This window comes from Kogia breviceps, chromosome 2 (assembly GCF_026419965.1).
Source record: "Kogia breviceps isolate mKogBre1 chromosome 2, mKogBre1 haplotype 1, whole genome shotgun sequence".
In the NCBI taxonomy this organism is placed as follows: Eukaryota; Metazoa; Chordata; class Mammalia; order Artiodactyla; family Physeteridae; genus Kogia; species Kogia breviceps.
This window is the reverse complement of record NC_081311.1, coordinates 201,565,134-201,580,088: the sequence shown is the minus strand read 5'-3', so window position 1 is coordinate 201,580,088 and position 14,955 is coordinate 201,565,134. Positions and strand designations below refer to the sequence as shown.

General features: G+C 46.8%; 1 protein-coding gene across 8 annotated transcripts in view; it reads right to left on the bottom strand.

The window, feature by feature from the left end:
• SEPTIN2 (septin 2) overlaps positions 1-14,955 on the bottom strand; it is a 34,483-nt gene that overhangs the window by 2,228 nt on the left and 17,300 nt on the right. For all 8 annotated transcript variants that reach the window (XM_059053732.2, XM_067027377.1, XM_067027382.1 and 5 more), the window contains 9 exons: positions 13,769-13,855; positions 12,883-13,006; positions 11,804-11,938; positions 11,515-11,632; positions 9,358-9,459; positions 8,813-8,958; positions 7,376-7,459; positions 6,470-6,527; positions 1,919-2,021 (listed from right to left, as the gene is read on the bottom strand). In XM_059053732.2, the coding sequence (XP_058909715.1) occupies positions 1,920-2,021; positions 6,470-6,527; positions 7,376-7,459; positions 8,813-8,958; positions 9,358-9,459; positions 11,515-11,632; positions 11,804-11,938; positions 12,883-13,006; positions 13,769-13,855 (956 nt within the window). In that variant the 3' untranslated portion in view covers position 1,919. The remainder of the gene's footprint in view (positions 1-1,918; positions 2,022-6,469; positions 6,528-7,375; positions 7,460-8,812; positions 8,959-9,357; positions 9,460-11,514; positions 11,633-11,803; positions 11,939-12,882; positions 13,007-13,768; positions 13,856-14,955) is intronic.

Sequence of the window (14,955 nt, the reverse complement as noted above, 5' to 3'; positions counted from 1 at the left end):
GAATTCTCATAATTGCGTACGTTTTAAGAAGAGAAGCAGCAACACCAGAGAGAGAGAGCTAACATCTATCGCTCTCTCCTGCCTCAAGTGAGTCCCACACCTCAGGAGTCCGCTTCTCTGCCATCATTTCCCGTCAGGTAGCAAACCTGCCCAGGCAGGACTGCCCTGTGCGGCCAGGAGGTCCATCAGCTGACAAGTGACGTGACCACAGGCAAGTAATTTTAAACCCCTGCACAGCATCCATGTCCCCACTGGGCAAGTGCGAACTCAGCATGCGCCCTCAGGACCTTTCTAAGGTTTCAACGTGATGACGAAAGAAAAGCAACCAACTCTGACCCAGGTGGGGTTCCGTGGATGTTCCCTTTAAAAGCAACTGGTCACAATGTACATGTGTATCTGTGTCTTTCTGTGCATGTATTTCACAACTAAAACCCTTTCCAATAAGCCGCAAAGGCGCAGGGGCTCTGTTCTGGTGACCAATGCTCCCAGCCTGCCCGCCCCGCCCTACCTCCTTCATCACCTGTCCGTGTTGTGGAAGACTTCTGACAGGTGCCCGACCTCCGGGCCCCCTACCTCCCGTCTCACTGGTCCTGCAATGCGTCAGCTCAGCCTGCAGTCACTCAGGCCATCACATCGCCTCCCGAGGGACTGCATCGACGCTCACATGCGCTACAATCAGGTCCGTATCCCAGCTCTGTGCCAGCTTGAACTCTGACTGGCCCCAGTTCGCTCTTCCACGGAGCAGGCTTGCCTCCGCCCCTACCCACGTAACTCTTCGTCCTCTGGTCCTCATTTGACTTTACCTCTCCCCAATTTCAAATTGTACGACCAATAAAAGCTACTTCAATATACAGTTTTCTTCTACTGCTGTGAGACAATAAAAATAGATCCTGGTCTCTGCCCCAGCTCTGGCACACAGCCGCTAAAACCCTTTCATTTCCTAAATAGTCAGAGCACCAGGTGCACCTCTTGTCCTGGTACTTGGTCCTTGACCTCTGTTCCTGACACAGGGCTCCTGAAATCCACGTACCTTCCCCCATTTTGTGCTAATAAGGGAACTCTGTGGGTTGGTCACCAGAAAGACCAAGCCGTGATGAAAAGCTTGTCATTTCCAGCCCTGTCCCCCATCCTGCAGAAAGGGGAGAGGAGCAGGAAATGGAGTTAATGACTGATCATACCTACTCAAGGAAGCCTCCTTTAAAATCCTCAAGGCAGGGGTTTGGAGAGCTTCTGGGTGTGAATCCATCCAAACCGGGAGGGTGATACACCCAAACTCCTCAGGGACAGAAGTTCCTGCACTAGGAACTCTCTCAGAACTCACTCGCCCTGTGGGTTTCTTCATCTGGTTATTCACCTCTGTTCTTTATTATATCCTTTAATAAATGTGACTTAGAAGCAAAACGTTTCTCTGAGTTCTGTGAGCCGCTCTAGAAAATTACTGAACCCACGGTGGGGTGGGCACCTCTAATCTCTAGCCGGCCAGTCAGAAGCACCGGTGACAACGTGGATTTTGGACTGGCATCGGAAGTGGGGGGCCGACTTGTGGGACTGAGCCCTCAACCTGTGGGGTCTGACAGGGTCACCAGGCAGATGGTATCAGAACTGAGACTGCAGGACCCCCAGCTGGTGCTGTGGAGAACTGCTCGGTGCAGGGGAAACCTCCACACGTTTGGTAACCGGGAGTGGGCACTCTGGGTGGAAGGAGACGTACAGGAAAGGAGCACAAAGGAGGCAGGAATGGTGTTTTTCCCTACGTAGGAAGGGGAAGCAGTTTTTCCATTACAATTGTCACTCACATTTAGAAGCTTAGAAAACACGAAAACCCTTTACTAAACAGGAAGCGTGGAGAAGCTTCCATTTTGAGGAGCAACCTTTATCCTTTCGGGACACGAGCCTGCTCCCCAGGCTTGGTCGTTACCTCACACGTGGTGCCCGTGGGCCGCGCCGTCGCCGTCCCCACCCTGCATCTGCAGCTGCATCTGCGCCTGCATCCGGGCGATCATCTCCTGCATGCGGCGGAGCTGAGGACAAGAGATGGACACACCATTGGTTCTCGGGCTCTGCTGTCCCCAAGCAGGCTTTACGGGGGTCCTGTGATTGCTAGTACTTCAACGTCTGTGCTCTCCCAAAACATGACCATGAGTTAACATACAAAAAACTCTTACAAACCAGTAAAAGGACCAATGGCTCAACAGAAGACCACACAAACGATAATAGGCAATTCAAATAAAAATTATCAAGAAACAGAAGAAATAAGAAAGACAACATGAGACAGTTTCTGACCTAAAAAGGTAGGAAGGAGTTGCCACTACCCAGTGGGGAATGTGCACTAAAGGGGAGTGACGGGCCCAGCTTCTTTGGTTCAATTCAAATGGTGAATCTTCACCCTCCTGCATCCTCATCACTCTTTAATTTTTTAAAAATGCTTCATTTATTCTATTTTATTTTTTCTTGTTATTTCTTTTTAAAACATCTTTATTGCAGTGTAATTGCTTTACAATGGTGTGCTAGTTTCTGCTTTATAACAAAGTGAATCAGTTATACATATACATATGTTCCCATATCTCTTCCCTCTTGTGTCTCCCTCCCTCCCACCCTCCCTATCCCACCCCTCTAGGTGGTCACAGAGCATGGAGCTGATCTCTGTGTTATGCATCTGCTTCCCACTAGCTATCGGTTTTACAGTTGTTAAGGTATATATGTACATATGCCACTCGTACACTTTGTCCCAGCTTACCCTTCCCCCTCCCCATGTCCTCAAGTCCATTCTCTAGTAGGTCTGCGTCTTTATTCCCGTCCTGCCCCTAGGTTCTTCATGACCTTTTTTTTTTTTTTAAGATTCCATATATATGTGTTAGCATACGGTATTTGTTTTTGTCTTTCTGACTTACTTCACTCTGTATGACAGACTCTAGGTCCATCCACCTCACTATAAATAACTCCATTTCGTCTTTTTTTTGGCTGAGTAATATTCCATTGTATACATGTGCCACATCTTCTTTATCCATTCATCTGTCGATGGACACTTAGGTTGCTTCCATGTCCTGGCTATTGTAAATAGATGAGAATTGCTACTCCAGCTTTCTTTTGATTTCCATTTGCATGGAATATCTTTTTCCATCTCTTCACTTTCAGTCTGTATGTGTCCCTAGGTCTGAAGTGGGTCTCTTGTTGACAGCATATATACGGATCTTGTTTTTGTATCCATTCAGCCAGTCTATGTCTTTTGGTGGGAGCATTTCATCCATTGACATTTAAGGTAATTATTGATATGTATGTTCCTATTACCATTTTCTTAATTGTTCTGGGTTTGTTATTGTAGGTCTTTTCCTTCTCTTGTGTTTCCTGCCTAGAGAAGTTCCTTTAGCATTTGTTGTAAAGCTAGTTTGGTGGTGAATTCCCTTAGCTTTTGCTTGTCAGTAAAGGGTTTAATTTTTCCGTCGAATCTGAATGAGGTCCTTGCTGGGTAATCTTGGTTGTAGGTCTTTCCCTTTCATCACGTTCAATACGTCCTGCCACTCCCTTCTGGCTTGCAGAGTTTCTGCTGAAAGATCCGCTGTTAACCTTATGGGGATTCCCTTGTGTGTTATTTGTTGTTTTCCCCTTGCTGCTTTTAATATTTTTTCTTTGTATTTAATTTTTGATAGTTTGATTAATATGTCTTGGCATGTTTCTCCTTGGATTTATCCTGTATGGGATTCTCTGTGCTTCCTGGACTTGACTATTTCCTTTCCCATATTAGAGAAGTTTTTCAATATCTCTTCAAATATTTTCTCAGTCCCTTTCTTTTTCTCTTCTTCTTCTGGGACCCCTATAATTCGAATGTTGGTACAGTTAATGTCCCAGAGGTCTCTGAGACTGTCCTCAATTCTTTTCTTTTTTTTTTTTTTCTTTATTCTGCTCTGCGGTAGTTATTTCCACCCACTATTTTATCTTCCGGGTCACTTATCCATTCTTCTGCCTCAGTTATTCTGCTACTGGTTCCTTGTAGAGGATTTTAAATTTCATTTCTTGTGCTGTTGTTCATCAGTTTGTTTGCTCTAGTTCTTCTAGGTCCTCGTTAAACGTTTCTTATATTTTCTCCATTCTACTTCCAAGATTTTGGATCATCTTTACCATCATTACTCTGAATTCTTTTTCAGGTGGGCTGCCTATTTCCTCTTCATTTGTTAGGTCTGCTGGGTTTCCGCCTTGCTCCTTCAGCTGCTGCGTGTTTCTCTGTCCTCTCATGTTGCTTCACTCACTGTGTCGGGGTCTCCGTGTTGCAGGCTGCAGGTTCGCAGTTCCCGTTGTTTTTGGTGTCTGCCCGCAGCGGGTTAAGGCTGGTTCAGTGGGCTGTGTAGGCTTCCTGGTGGAGTGGACTAGTGCCTGTGTTCTGGTGGATGAGGCTGGATCTTGTCTTTCTGGTGGGCAGGACCGTGTCCGGTGGTGTGTTTTGGGGTGTCTGTGACCTTATTATGATTTTAGGCAGCCTCTCTGCTAATGGGTGGGGTTGTGTCCCTGTCTTGCTAGTTGTTTGGCATGGGGTATCCAGCACTGCAGCCTACTGGTCATTGAGTGGAGCTGGGTCTTAGCGTTGAGATGGAGATCTCTGGGAGAGCTTTCGCTGTCTGATATTACATGGAGCCGGGAGGTCTCTGGTGGACCAACGTCCTGAACTCGGCTCTCCCACCTCAGAGGCACAGGCCTGACACCCGGCCAGAGAACCAAGACCCTGTCAGCCACATGGCTTTTGGGAGGTCTGAGGTCTTCTGCCAGCGTTCAGGAGGTGTTCTGTAGGAGCTGTTCCACATGTAGATGTATTTCTGATGTATTTATGGGGAGGAAGGTGATCTCCATGTCTTAATCCTCTGCCATCTTGAAGGTCTCACCCCATCACTTTTTTTCCCCCTAATATTTATTTATTTTTGGCTGTGTTGGGTCTTCGTTTCTGTGCGAGGGCTTTCCCCAGTTGCGGCAAGCGGGGGCCACTCTTCATCACGGTGTGCGGGCCCTCTCACTATCGTGGCCTCTCTTGTTGCGGAGCACAGGCTCCAGACGTGCAGGCTCAGTAGTTGTGGCTCACGGGCCCAGTTGCTCCGCGGCATGTGGGATCTTCCCAGACCAGGGCTCAAACCCGTGTCCCCTGCATCAGCGGGCAGATTCTCAACCACTGCGCCACCAGGGAAGCCCCCCATCACTTTTTATCACTATGGTTTCTGTTTAGAAAGGCCTCTAGGCAAGTGTTGTAAAAGTTTTACCTCAATTTTCTTCAGGTAACTTCTGTGATTATGTTTTTAACATTTAAATATTTGATCCATAGTGAATTAATCTGGCCAAAGAAGTGTTTTATTTTTGTTTCCAAAAGGCTGGCCTGTTTTCTTATTATTTACTCAACATGCCTGAATTCCACCACTTTAACAGGTCTCAGCACCACTTTTACCTCAGAGCACATTTTCATACTTCTGATCTATTTCCAGACCTGCATTCATTCATTCATTTAATTTATTTTTGGCTGCGTTGGGGGGTCTTCGTTGCAGTGCTCGGGCTTCTCACTGCAGTGGCTTCTCTTGTTGCTGAGCACGGGCTCTAGGGGAACGGGCTTCAGTAGTTGTGGCACGCGGGCTCAGTAGTTGTGGTTCGCGAGCTCTGGAGCACAGGCTCAGTAGTTGTGGCGCCGGGCTTAGTTGCTCTGCGGCATGTGGGATCTTCCCAGACCAGGGCTCAAACCCATGTCCCCTGCATTGGCAGGCGGATTCTCAACCACTGCGCCGACAGGGAAGCCCCGACCTGCATTTAATCAGCCTAACCCGCCTGTACCAAACTCTGGACGACCACCGTTTGACGTTTCCATAACCAGTAAAGCAAGCCTCTTTTCGTTAGTCTGCTTTTTAGAGCTTCCTGTGTTTCCCAATGCTTAGCCTTGAAGACAAATGGAATTATTTCAAGTTCTCACTAAAACGAAGCACTCTGCAAACGCACAGAACTCTGGGAGCTGCGTGGAGAGAACCGCGATCCTCACGCTGAGCATCCTACTGAAAAAGCTTTGCGTCTATTCACATTTTGAAAGCAGTTTTCAGTAGAGCTTCTTCTAGTTTCCTCCCCTACATGAGCCCTACGTATTTCTTACATTTTTATTAATGATGGTGAATGAGTTTCTTGCATTATATTTTCATTGTCTATGTATGGGAAAACTGCTAATTTTTCAACATCTTACAAAAACCAGTCATGTTACTGAATTCTCACTATTTCCAAACTTTTTCCACTAAACTGCTGTTGGGTATCAAATGAGATAATATATGTAAACCAATATACATGCCTATGTGTGTATATATATATATATATATATATATGCATAACAAATTAGTTATATACAGTATGTTTCTTTTCAAAAAAACAAGGAAAAAAAACTATATGAACTACAAATAATATTTTTAAGGTATACACTAAACAGTAGACTCAAAAACAGAAAAAGTACTTTTCTACTTACCTCAGCTTCCTTTTCCAGCAAGATCTGGTCTTTATTCATGTCCTCATTTTCCACTTTTCTAAGAGGTGAAAGAAACTACAATTATAATATTATGACAAATATAGTTGGTCATTTTTGACAATAGATGCTCAAAGTAAAATTTCACTTTATATTTCTGAGAAATATATCTATTGAAAATTGCATAAATTTATCATTTTTTGTGATTGACGACATGAGAAAAGAAAACAATGAAAAATAGAATACGAAATGGAAAATTCAAGACCGCTTTCTTACTCTAAGCTGGAGGGTGGCACTTTCGACTTTACCCAAAAAACAGTAGGTATTATCTGAAGAATACTCTTCGAAGGTAAGTCATGAACAAAGACTACAACAATCGTACTTAAAAAGGAACAGGATGTAAGTGTCCAAGTGGAAAAGCCGGCGCAAGGCCCTCTGAGCCCTCGAAGATGCGGCTCCACGTGGGCCCACTCTCTTGGTACCACAACCTGGCTGTATTCCTTAGGCTGGGATGTTCTTGCTGCCTCTAAATCCTTCACATCTGGTCCCCAAATTAGTAACACCATAAAGCAGACTCTAAAGTGTACCTCATACGTATGTACGAAGGACCTTGTGTTGAAACAGGATCCAACACAAGTCTTTGGCCTTTCCATCTAGAGCTGTTCTTGATATGCAATGGTTAAAGATACCTTTTAACAGGCACAACAAAAAAACCCCCACCAAAAACAAACCCCAACCCCACAATTTGATTAAATTAACAACAAGTATCTCCCAATAGCTTCTGAGTAGGAAACCAAATGGTGATTCTTAGTGGTCAAGGCTGAGCTGGACACACAGAAGACAGGGGGACCGCATGACTCGAGGTGACACAATATGAACTGAGGGGACAGCATGACCGGGGGCAACAACCTGCCGCCTCTTTTGAGCCTCTCGGATCGGAAGTTTTCATAGTGAAGGTCCTGGGTCACCTCCTGGAGATCCTGCATGTGAGTGCTGGAAGGGAAAAGGAGGCGCCAGGGCTATGCCATTCGCATGGAAAAAACACCCAATCAAGCACACAGAACACACACCAGGAACTAAGACCCCAGAGTACTTGGTAAACAGTACACAAAGTACTGGAATTCCGGGATAAGGGAACAAGGCTGTGGAAACATCTACAGAGGCGCATCTCTTTGCTACCACGATAAACAACGCACAGACACACCCAGCTGGGCCACAGGGTCTCCGCCACGATCACCACCCCTTGCGTGAGACCAGCACAGTGGACAGAGGGAGAGGCACAGAGGCTTTAGGAGATGGCTGAGGTAAACAATGTCTGCACACTTTTCTAAAAGAACTTACGAAAAACAAGCAATTCAAACATTTGTGACTCCTTAAGCTTAACGTGCCTGTCACAAAGAGCCTATTAGTGTCACCTGTGGAGAAAACCATAAATCAAAGTACTAATCTTCTAGATGAGACAGAAACAGCACTTTGCATCTTCTAATTACCTTGGAAAACATTCATAGCTTTGGCCCAGCTTTTTCAGATACTTAAGCACTCAGCTCTGAGAGGATCATGACAGCCAAGGGACTGTCCCCGGAGGGCCTGGGTGCACTTTCACACCTGACATGGTGACTGAATTACATCTGACATAACTAGAATGCCAACTTTAATGATATCTTTAGTGATTTTAATTCACCAAAAATTCCTAAACCAAGTGAGACCTATGTGGCCTGTAGAGCAATTTTTAGTTCTTCAAAATTTATCTGCATCAGCCGTTCTCTGAACTCAGAATTCTGATGAAAGAGGGGTTAGATTTTAGCAACACTCTCTCTTTTAGCCTCTTTATTCAAGGGCAACAGCAATGCATGTTTGTTACTAAATGTACAACTTATTTTTAGAGGAAAAAAGTCTGTTTTTGTAGTCAGGTCTGTTCTAGCTGCTAAGAACCGACCGGAGAACCTCAAGGTTAACTGGGGCCACCTTGTGTGAGAGCCTGAGGCTGATGGGCACGCTGCATTTCAGCGGTGACTGGAGAAGGCTCTCAGGGCCCCAAGCAGAGAAGCTGTCCATTTCCTCACCAGAGAAAGAGGTGTCCTGTGTGTGGTGCGGCCACACCACAGGTGAGGTCTAGTCTACTTTTAGCATCAAAAAGGTCTTTGAGATTAGGAGGGAGAGTGTATTAAGCTACAGGCCCCAGGTGGAAGAGGCTAGTCTGCTACAGTCCCAGAGCAGGGAGGGCCTCCTGCACCAAGCTGGGATGGCCCCGCTGCAGGAGCACGATGGAGCCGGTGTGGCTCGCAGGCCCCCCCCCCCACCGCCGAAAGCTCTGCCCTCCCCAGCCAGCGGGGGCGCGCGCCTTACATGAGCATCGTCCTCAGCTTCAGAAAGTCGTTGTGCTCTGGGTTCTCCACCTCCACGACGCCCCACGGGTAGAGGCGGCCTCTGACTTTCTTGCCTTTGGCTTCAATCAGCTGATTGGATCCAACCACAGAGAATGGGATACTGGCCTAGAAAGGGACACACGGGGTAGACTGGCTCCACACAGGGAACCCCAACTTTCACCGCAAACACAGGAACGTCAGCACAGAATGAGCACGCTGCTGCCAACTACAAGGCTCACCTGGAAAACCAACGGTACACATTTTACTTGCAAGTGGCGGTTCTTTTCCACATGGGACAAACTGTATGAAATCAAACTAAACCTGCAGTAAGATTTCTAAGCCTCAGGTGACAGCTGTGCCAGAATATCTTTAGAGCAAAACTACTACTGTGACCAAATCCACCTGGCAACCTCAGAGGCCAAGGCTTCTAAGACTGTGTGCTTTGCCAGCTCTTTCCATTTTAAATGCACTGACTACAGGAAAAAGGAGTTAGTTACACTGTGTACTTGGAGACAAAGTTCGTACCTTGAGAAGTCTAGTCTGCTCTTTAAAATCTTCATCTTCATCTGACTCTGCATCAGGTAAGTGATAGATTTTGATGTTATGTTCTTCAATTTCATCCAGAATCTGAAAGAAAGACCAAACCAGGAGCAACTGTAGCAAACTGCATACTGTTTCAGTCAAGTCTAACGCATCATATTAGAAGTATGTCAGAATTATCCAAATGTCAATAATCGTATTGATTAAAATCATTTTCAAATGATTTTACAAACTGCTAAAAAGGTATTCATGCTTGCACTCTGAGGGACCCTCTGTCCAAAATAACAACAACGTATCACCACCTTCACTGCACAAAGCAGCAGACTAACAACAGTCCTGGTACAGCAGGTAAAAGGAGACCACACCACAACCAGCCTCCGGAAGGAGTCTTGCAGGTAGAGAAGGGAGATGCGCCCAGAGGGAACATCTCCTTAGAGGCATGGAGAGGAGGACGCAAGGGTTGTGTCTTGGGACTCACAAGAAATCCAGGATGGCTGGAAGGTTAAGACATCTAGTTGGACAGGACAAAGAACAACTGAGGTGGACAGTTCCCTGGATGCCACCAGGTGAGGGATCTAGGGGTCTGAATTTTATTCAACAGGAAAAAAGTGGTCAGCAGTGTAACCTCACAGTCTGAACTATCAACCAAGTAGTAGAGTAGCCGAGAGGGAAAGGGAAACTGGGCTGGAGCTGAAGTAAGCAGGCATTCACCAGCCGGTCTACTGAGCAGCCAGCCCCCAAGCCCCGTGCTGGTGGTCCGTCAGATGCGAGGTTGGCGCTCTGCTTTTACTCTCACGCCAGAGTCTGGACCGCCAAGGGAAGGGAGAACACAAGCCAAGTCAGCAGGAAGCACCCATAATTTAAATCTGCTCCCCAGTTTTTTCCTTAATGTGACCTGAAGGGCCTTGTGTGGTCAAAGATCTTGGACGAACCCATGTCCGCACTAAGTCGGGATTTAAGAAAAGGTCCTCCCCCCGTACCCTCTCCCGCTGGTCTGTTCCTAACTGCTTATCCCCAATGAGACAGAGAAGCTGAGCGGTGAGCGCGAACCTGCTCTGCCTGCTCCCCACTCCGGAGCCAGAAAGTGATGGATCAAAAATCACCACGCCTCCTCACTGTGGGCGAATGCAAAAACCGCGGGACCGTTCTCAGAGACACGGAGGCGGCAGATGTTCTCAGGCTGGGAAAGAGAGCACACCCACAGGTACAAGGAAGAAACCAGATAAAGAGAGGGATGCAAAGGCCCAAGATTTCAACTCATTTCAGCCTTTGAAATCGAGCACTAAGAATTTTGGACGCAGGATCAGAGATGGGTATAAAGCCTCCTAACCCTGACAGCTGCCCCTCCTGCCTGTCCGAAATTTAATGTAACGTCCTATAAAAGGTGAAGTTCCCGTAAGTGTAAATTGCCCAAACACTTATTGTCAAGCATAAAAATGCCTAAGCTTTCAGGGACTCTTCCAAGGGCCTGAATATTTCCTAAAGAACTGGCAGACACTTGAGACAATAAAGGAAAAGGCTGACAAACATGAGTCCATATAACTTTAAAACTCCGCTTATGACAGAAGACATCAAGGGAAACATGAAATAACACGAAAGTCTAACTAGGTGAAGTAATCTGCAACGTGACAGTCAATGTCTAAAAATATACGAGTATCTGTAAGTCAATAAAAATGCAATAAAGAGCAGCAAGGCTCTAAAACCCCAGAGAACACGGCAATGGGCTTCAAGCACCACGACAGACACTCGGACCAGCAGCCAGGCGAATGCAAATTGCGACGAGGTGCCGTTTCCCAGCTCTCAGGAGGGACCCTATAACTGCCGGGAGCACATCCAGAGCTGCTCCAGGGCCGCGGAGGAGCAGGCTCACACTCTGTTTTGGGGGCCGCAAATGGCTAAAACTGCTTTTGAGGGAAACGCAGCCCTCTTTCAAAAACATAAACGCACATCAGTTCCTTTCTAAGAACTTGTCTGACTTCCACAATCGTGAGACAACAGAGGCACACCGACGCTGACAGCACGGACACCTGCGAGGCCCACTCTGTGCCAGCCGGGGGCCGTCCGACCCCACCGCCGAACTCCCGGCCCCCCCCCCACGCGCCCCCGCTCCGGCCCGGCCGTCCCAGTGAGCCCAACACGCACCCTCTTCTTCAGGCGCTCCCGCTCCTTCAGCGTAAGCGTGTCGGCTTTCGCGATGACAGGCACGATATTCACCTTGTTGTGTATCGCCTTCATAAACGCAACATCCAAGGGCTTAAGGCTAAAAGTCACGTTTAAGGGAAGAATATGGAGATCACACTGAATTTTTTTCTCTCAAAATTACCCCAATTCTTATAATAAAATATGCAGTTTGGAGGAAAGTTGGAAACCCACATAGTAAACACGAAATCTTAATCTACACACCAGGTTTCCATGGGAAACGCGTGCTTACCCGTGTCCGAAGGGGGAAATAAAGTAAAAGCAGCAGTGCACCCTGTTATCGATGATGTGCCGTCTGTTCAGACCACTCTCATCATGCAGGTACCGTTCAAACTGCTCATCGATGTAGGAGATGATTGTCTTAAAGCTGAGAGAAACACAAATACGAGTAATCACGGGATGCAAGAGGCAACTGTCCCAAACTTCAAAGGCAAAATGAGCTGTTCTATCCCCTGCCTCTCCAGCAGGTGTGATTTAATAATTCAACTGTAAGATGGGAACAGAAAACCGACTCCTAGGTTTGGCGAGATGGAGGCTTTTGGAAACTGTGCCAAGAATCAGTTCCTGAAGTGTTGAAGGTCAAAAGCCTGGATGGAATAGGTCACAAAGCGGCTGAGCTGACTGACTGAAGACAGTCAGCCGGGGCAGAGTGGGAGCGGAACACAGGTCAAGAAGAGGGGAGCTAAGAGGTGCCTGCGGAAGGAAGGGAGAAACCCCCGGTGAAGGAGAAAGACGCAAGAAAGCCCTCTCCTCCTTCCTTCCCTCTTCTCATTAGTGCTGGAAAGTTGGTGCTTTATATTTATGGGGATTAGAACCAGCAGAGTCTGTACAATGAAAGCGTGTTCTCTGCGAGGTACAGGGGACAGACTGCTCTTACATTCTACTTCTGGATTTCTTTACTTGTGCAAATGGTGCCAACAACCAGCCAGTTACAGACACTAGCTCTTGAGCAAGTCTCTTAAGAGATTTCATCCTCTTGAATATGGAAAAAAGAAAGGCTGTACTACCATATCTTGTCCACTGGCCATGGTCCAAATCAAGGTGCTTTATTTATACAAGCATTTGCTGTATGGTTGGCTTTGTGATATCAGATCTCACTAGAACGCTCTTACAGAAAAAAAAATACTCATTCCCTGTGAAATTCCTCATTTAAAATGCTGTAATTAAGATGATTTAAATTGTCTAATTGTTTTATTATACACAGCTACCCCAAACCCAGCAATCAGGCATCGACATTACAGACTGAAATATGCGGAAACAAATGTAAGCAGGCACACGGCCTCGTCACCGGCGGGGCTCTGGGGCACGTACCAATCCCTGCAGTTGATGGCGTCCCCATAGCCTGGCGTGTCCACCACGGTCAGCCGCAGCTTGACCCCTCGCTCTTCAATTTCAACAGTTGAAGCCTCAATTTGGACAGTTCTTTCAATTTTCTCTAAAAAAAAAAAAAAAGAAAAAAAGAAGCAAACTTAATAAGAGAATGTACCTTAAAATAGAGCCAGTTTGCAAAAATGAGAAATTACCTGTTAGTTACTTTCATATTATTAAGCAAATGGCTCAGAAGTTCACTATCTCTCTTTAAGGACAGTTCTCAGAAGGTAACATGAGGACTGTGTAAAAATGACCCAGGGTCAGCAAGGAAAACATCGCAGCTAAGATTAAAGGGCCGCATGGGAGTTGAAAAGTATAATTTCTGTTCCTGGGACAAAAAGAACAATTAATGAATTCATTTAAAAACTGTCCAAGGGCTGTAGTCGTGTTGTGGTGGCCCAAGTCCCAGACAGATGTATGCACAGTTCATTCACTCAACGGCCTCACGAGGCCCAGTGTCCAGTGCTGGACGCTAACACCTCGGGGAAGAGGTCAGATGACACCTATGCCCACAGAAATCTGGTGTGTGTGCTGGTTTCCTCATGAGAACACTGATCCTCCCATCAAACATACAACATAGGCAGGAACTATTACACTTTGTAGACAAAGAAAACAAGCTTGGAGAAGATGGACCATGGTACGTGGTCAGAGTGTGTATAACCGAGATCCAAGGACGTCAGGTGCAGCACACCTTTCCCTACCCGACTGACGTGCTCCTTGTGTCTAGAGCCAAACAAAAACAAACAAAACACAAAGCTAAGGCACAAAATACTAATTATGCACTCTGTAGCAGCTTTCACATAATGCAGCGTGGAAACTTCTGTACCTGCGGCTCCAGGTATGACTCTTTCTGGGTAGAGGTCAGTCAGGAAGAGGCTGTTTATGAGAGTTGATTTTCCGAGACCCGATTCACCTTGAAATGAAAAGGAAATTGATGTTGTGACATTATATGTGTGACACAGTCAAATCTGTTGAGTGTCTATGTGAGGCCCAGCCCTAGACTAAGTGTCTCACAAACATCCGTCTCTGCATCCCATGTGACTGTGAAAATGGCACAACCCTCCCGGCCCCACTGATGGGGGACTAGGGGCTCCAAGGTCAGCAGCCTGTGTGCTCAGAGTGCTGTCCAGAGCAAGGCCTCAATTGGAATCCAGGTCTGAGGCTCCAGAATCCATTAAGATCATAAACACAATGTGACCTCTTCCCAAGTATGTGGAATGGACTTGAGGTGGGTTTTTATTTTTTGAGAAAAGGAATGCACAGTAGGTTTTCAGGTATGGGCTCCGCTAACCCTTAAACTCATCACGTTTCAGAGAACACACAACGTCAACAACACCCAGCTTCCCAAGCTGTGGCATCAGGGCACAGAGGACGGCTGGACAGCTAACACTTGCACACAACCGGTCTGCCATCTCCCCTGTGACAATAAGGCAGGAGCAGGCCCCCTGCCCTCTTCCTGTCTCACTCACAGCCCCACATCCCACCGCTGGCAACCACCGTACGTCAGGCAACTTCCTGCTCACTTTGCCGAGTGTAACACGATCAATTCGGGCAGCGCATAGCCACGCAAGCATTTAATGAGTTAAAAATTCCACTTAAGGGCTTCCCTGGTGGCGCAGTGGTTGAGAGTCCGCCTGCCGATGCAGGGGACACGGGTTCGTGCCCCGGTCCGGGAAGATCCCACATGCCGCGGAGCGGCTGGGCCCGTGAGCCATGGCCGCTGAGCCTGCGCGTCCGGAGCCCGTGCTCCGCAATAGGAGAGGCCACAACAGTGAGAGGCCCGCGTACCGCAGAAAAAAAAAAAAAAATTCCACTTAAACCACTGTGTATCACGCATTCTGAATATTTGAAGTTTAACTTCAAAGAAGATACAAAATACGAAAAATCAAAATTTCTATTCCAAGGAAGCATGAACAGATTCCAACACTTTACTGGAGGTCATCATCTAAGGCTTAAGTTCGCATGTATTGGTCTGACTGTCCCCTGGGCACCTCGGTGTGACCACCCCTCTGC